The sequence below is a fragment of the Atta colombica genome, unplaced genomic scaffold (genome assembly GCF_001594045.1).
Source record: "Atta colombica isolate Treedump-2 unplaced genomic scaffold, Acol1.0 scaffold29, whole genome shotgun sequence".
NCBI lineage: Eukaryota > Metazoa > Arthropoda > Insecta > Hymenoptera > Formicidae > Atta > Atta colombica.
Genome location: NW_017259392.1, coordinates 891616 through 897575, shown reverse-complemented (window position 1 = coordinate 897575; position 5960 = coordinate 891616). Strand labels below are relative to the sequence as shown.

The 5960-nt window shown below is 28.8% G+C and overlaps 1 protein-coding gene across 2 annotated transcripts; it reads left to right on the top strand.

The window, feature by feature from the left end:
- The first annotated feature begins 1990 nt into the window (after positions 1-1990).
- LOC108690001 (peroxisomal membrane protein PEX14) lies at positions 1991-4850 on the top strand. Of its 2 annotated transcripts, XM_018197034.1 has the most exons (5): positions 1991-2128; positions 2293-2428; positions 2645-2965; positions 3166-3404; positions 3979-4850. In XM_018197034.1, the coding sequence occupies exons 2-5, from the start codon at positions 2378-2380 to the stop codon at positions 4145-4147; spliced, it is 780 nt and encodes a 259-aa protein (XP_018052523.1). In that variant the 5' UTR covers positions 1991-2128; positions 2293-2377; the 3' UTR covers positions 4148-4850. The 2 variants fall into 2 exon arrangements, with proteins under 2 accessions (XP_018052523.1, XP_018052522.1); XM_018197033.1 differs by lacking the exon at positions 1991-2128 and having other exon boundaries at positions 2270-2428.
- The last annotated feature ends 1110 nt before the right edge of the window (positions 4851-5960 follow it).

The window sequence follows — 5960 nt, the reverse complement described above, 5'->3', positions numbered from 1 at the left end:
TTTTATTAATATTATATTATATTGTTATATATATTATATTCTTATATTTATATAAAAAACACCTTTATTAAATGCATTTTTATACAAAATGAATCTGAAATATTTTTTTCGATACAATATGTTTTCAACCGCATGCGTGCGTAACATGCCTCAATTATATCACCTTCTGAGGTGAAGCAAATGGAGTGTGCTCTTAATTGATCCATGAAATATGCTCTAACGCGATGCAAACATTTAGCCGTCATGTTGGTTTCGGTGACGCGAACGTATTGGACATGTTAGAGCGTGCAACGCCAACAAACCTTATATCTTCAAACAAGATGAAAATTACAAAAGCGAGCAAATTTACTAGGTGTTGACCAATGAAATAATCAGTAAATTCGCTCACTTTTATAATTTTCACCTTATTTCAAGATACAGAATCGATCCCTTGGGCTAAGACGTAAACTTAAGCCGACGCACAATGAGCCAATTAGGCTTTGCTTTAGATTTATGTAATCTAATGGAAATGAAAATAACAGTAAACTTATCCATAATCTCGTAATAAGGTAAATTTCAATCGATTAAAATCCGCTTTAGGGATAAGTTTACTGCTACTTTTGTTTCCGTTAGAGCGCGTAGATCTAAAGCAGTATCCTGATTGGCTCATCGGCTTAAGTTTACTCATGTCTTAAGATTACTGTTATAGAAGGTATATGCTATGGCTTTTAAAATCTATTCTATAATAATTGTAAGCGTAGTTATAAGTGGTTGTAGTTGTAAGAATTGACCAGTTAAATATTCTCTTCAAGCCGGTTTTACATTAGTTGCAAGTCGATCGCAAGTTTGTTGCGACAGTCAATCTGAAGTTTGCATTTTGAAATCAATGCTTCATATTGGGTGTCACAACAAACTTGCAATCAGCTTGTAACTAATGTAGAACCGACTTCATATTTGATTTGATTGGTCAATTCTTACAATTACAACCACTTACAACTACGTTTACAACTTATAAAATAGACTTTAAAGACCATAGCACATACCTTCCATAACAGTAATCATAAGACATACCATAAGGATCAATCAATTAGAATTAAGAGTTCAAAAAAATTCTCGACTGTGATTAGCTCGTTCTTACCATACGTCTAATAGCTCCTGCACACAAAACGCGACAACGCTTGCCGCGCGGCGGAAGTTGGCGCAATAGCCAATCAAAGTCTTGCTTGTTCGGAAGTAATACATATATAATTTCCTACACTTACAACTACGTTTACGATTATTGTAGAATAGATTTTAATCGTGTTGTTAAGGGCTACCGCAGATAAAAAATTTCTGTAACAGTATTTCCCTATTACAGTCGAACAGTAATGCTCAATTGTACTTGGTTGGTTTTTACATTCTGATCCGGATTAAATCCTCGGTGGAAACTAGACCACTGTTCAACTCCAATTTAGCGTTTACACCAACTTGGGTTAGAAAATGCTTCGCTATTGACGTTACATGCTCTACCAATAGGAGGGCACGAAATATCATTACTTCGATCCAAGTAATGCAAACTCGGTCGGGCCGAAAACGCTATTAATTTTTTACTCTAAAGCGGAGAACATAAATCCTTGCATAACGCATGAGGCTTAAGAAAATGAATCAAAGTGCTTTATTTCCTTCTTTTTCGTGAAATAAAGGACTCTGATTGGTTGATTTTCTTATATTTTATGGTTATATAATGCATAATCTACAATGGCAATAGCAATAGTAGATGAGATTGTAAGAGTAACAGTTAATTGACCAATCACAGTTGAATGTGAAAAGAATAAACGACTGTGATTGGTCAATTTCTTATTCTTATCCATTACTGATATTACCATTGATCAATCACAGTTGATTATTTTTTTCATATTCAATTGTGATTGGTCAATTTTTTACGACTTAAGATCTTACGACCGCTACGACTTCTATTATATATGTAGATCTCGCATTAGAGTCTGTGCTCCTCGCTATAATCACTTAAATTTTAACAGGCATGCGAATTTCCATAAGTACTGACGTCTTTAGTATTTCGTGCTTATATCTTTGAATTAAATGTAAAATCTATATTATTGATAGACAATTATAAATTCGTTCAAAATCTCGAGAAACAAAGTGAGTCAAGGTAGCATTTTTTTGATTATTAGCGAGTTTTCTCGCGCAAGCGAAATAAATTTATACTACATATATAATTGCATGTGTGTGTGTGTGTGTATATATATATATATATATATATATATACATACACGTGTGTATGTAATTGTTTTAGCGAGAAAATGTGATTTGCAGTTTGCAATAGGACTTTGCAATTTGCGTAGTAATGTCCTTTTGATTATAACAAGTGAGAAAGTCAAATGATCAAAGGCTAATCAGAATGACTGATCAAAATACAAACAATAATATTCTTCCGTTACGGGAGAATTTGGTAAATTATTATCGTTGATCACATTGGGTTATGTAAATTAAACAGATTGCAAGATATATATTTCCATATTTAATTATTCTGTAAATTTCACTGTTAAATTATGCATGTATTTAATTATGTGTACTAGAAGAAGTACTCTATCCAACATGCATGCACATTATCTTGTATATAAATTTACATTATTATGAAACTTGTAAAATATTAATATTTCTAAAGGTGAAAACAGCAGTGCAGTTTCTACAAAATCCTAAAGTGTTGTCGAGTCCATTGTCGCAAAAGCAGGAATTTCTGAAAAGGAAAGGCCTCACGGACGAAGAAATTAAAACAGCTTTTAAACTAGCATCTGTTGAGAATAAAGCTGATCGCAATGCTCTTCAGAATCAGAATCCATATACTGCTGTACAAATACCATCAGAATCTATTCATCCATATCAAATGAATGTTTATCAACCGACATTTTTGTTGAAAATTAAAGAATTTTTTAATGCAACTGCATTAATTGGTGTCACAGTATACTGTGCATATTGGTTTTATAAGGTATTTTTATGGTGCAAAGAAATTAAAAGATTTTATTTTTTTTTCTTTCAAAACGTTGAAAAATTTCTAGTATATTAATTTTGAATTTTCCATGATAACATCATGATAAAATCATATAAAATAAAAATTGTATATAATATATATATGTATATTCCATTTATTTATATTATTGAAATACAATGCAATTTTTAATTTTGTAGAAATTTATAGAACCATTTCTATTTGGTCGAAAAAAGAAAAGGTGTTGCATAGAAGATAAGGTAACCGAACTAGATGAAACCGTCCAAAATTCCATGAAAGAAGTGAAAGATTCTATCTTGAAAGTAGAAGGTGAAGTGCAAAAATTGACTCGGCATCAAGCATTGGATCCAACTATCCCACAACTAGTGCAAGAACTTAAACATGATTTATCTAGTCTAAAAGCATTACTTTTATCAAGGTATATATGCATATATATATATACCTATATATATATATATATATGTATATATATATATATATATATATGCATTTTCCTTTCTTTTTATATAAAGCGTATGTAACAATAAGCAATGCACATAGATTGTCAGTAATAGCAATTTATTGCCATACAATGAGATTATTTCATTTAGACATTATTTATCATTTTATTCTTGTATGTGATATTTGCTTATATTAAAATCATTATTTTTACAAGAGATCAAACATCACAATCTCACACTCTCTCATAAATATAATTTTATTTGAAATTGCTTAAAAAATTTATACCTGAATGTTCTAGTAATTGTCATTTAAACAGTTTATTTTACAAAATATAACTTTAAAATATAAATTTTTTCCCATCTTATTCTTATTTTTGACCGTCTGCACTTTTTAAGTAATCTTTTATTGCAAACATGATATCTCTGATTAGACTGTGCATATTTATTTGTCTATATCATGAACTCAATGCACAAAAAACATTAACTGTAACTGAAATTTTTATACATTGTCTACAATTATATTTATTAATTTTCAATTTTATCTTAAAATAGAAAACAATTTCCTACTGCTCCTGCATCTATACCACCATGGCAGTTGGGTGCAACAAATGTAAGCCAAGAAAAAGCAACTGAACGAGAAGACGATGCTGGAAGTGGTAGCAGTACTAACAATTCGGATAGTTCTTTGGAAATGATTCGAGAAGATCCACCTAAGGAATAAGTTTAGTAGTTTTGAGTTCATCATAATTACTTCCGTAATGATAGTCTTCGATATACGTGATATATTTGGCATAATATTGAAAGCAAAAGGATTATAATTTCAATAAATACTACATGATAGATTACAGAGATGCTGCAGACATTATTTTTATACAGGATGTTTGAAAAGAAAATGATCAAAGGATCTGAACTCTATTTTAACATCTTATACTAGTAGCATCTGTATCGATCTGTATTTTTGGTAGTATTCATAACTTTGTCAATGTTTTAATGTCTATCAAACAATGTTCCATTACAAAGAACAGCTTTTATGTCATTTACCAGAATAAATAAAAGCAAATCAATTGAATAAATGTATTAAACCAATGTAATTACAGATTTCGCAATTTTTAATAAATGTTTTTGTATGAGAACTAAACAGACTTGTTAATAGCTTCTTTAAAAAAATTATTTTGATATTTTATCGTAGTATAAATGTAAGACAAATGAGAAGAAAGAAAACTAAAAATTTTTTAAATTTTTGAAAAAATTTTACGCGAGCAAAAGCCATACTTTGGATTTTATAATGTGTGAATTACACATTTAGGAACGTCCTTATAAGCTTATAAGAATTATGTTTAGTTGCTTTGTGTGGAGATAAATTATAGATATAAAAAAAAAGATGTAGCAATTCTCTAGTGAAATAAATTACTTAATATATATAATATATATGTAAATGTTAATATTTAAATCTAGAATTAAAAATATCGAAGACATAGTTACAATACAAGGTATCGTGTTTAAGAATCTTGTAATGTTGAAATTTTATCAAAAATGGAATTGTATCGTATTGCAAATTGAGAAATTAGTATACTTCTATATGTAATATCTGTATTTACAGATTTGCGTTACATTGCAGACAGTGTTATACATATGTACAGATATAATTTTTGAATAAATAAATTGAAAAATTAACTTTACTTCCATTTTCCATAGAAGACACTGTATTGCCCATGACTCATGTCTTCAGAAAAAATGATTGTTGTATACAATAAAGAGAGCACACAAGTTCTACAATATATAATAGAAAAACAATTACTTTAATTAAAAAGTCTTTATTGAAGAATGATTGATATCGCTAAATCTTGTACACATGGGCGTATTGTTCTTCTTTAACTTTTTAAATGTAAATTGAATAAATTGATTTTACATTTATGTATAAATGCACGTGTATATATGTGTTTGTGTGTATGTGCGCGCGCACATACATTCAACATACATATTAGATGAAGTCCATGTATTGTAACTTATTTATATCGGTCATTCATACAAAAATCAATCATACTTGAGTTGCGTCAACATACAATACATCCGAATAATACAAACTGTATAATATTCGATATTATTGTTGTATCACTAACAATAAGCAAACAAAGTACACAGATGTGTGTATGTGTCGTGTATATAGCTTGCTATTATATATCATTATAAGAAGAGTTTACATGTGATTTTTCTCAGCTTTCACGAGTATGAAATAAATAAATTATATACTCAATTATGTAAATGAAACAAATTGCTTCTCAAATTAGAGAAAAATTTATCTACTTTTACATAACATTTCGCATATTTAAGATAATTATAATTTGAATACTCTTGAAGAAATTTTGATTTTAAATTATAAAATAATAATCTTAAGATTATAAGTTGAGACTTTTCATCACTCTTTCATATTTTTTTCCCATTTTTGAATATTAATAAGAAAATTGTACACATTATCATATATATTTTGTACAATTATACACACATGTACACATATATATATATATATATATATA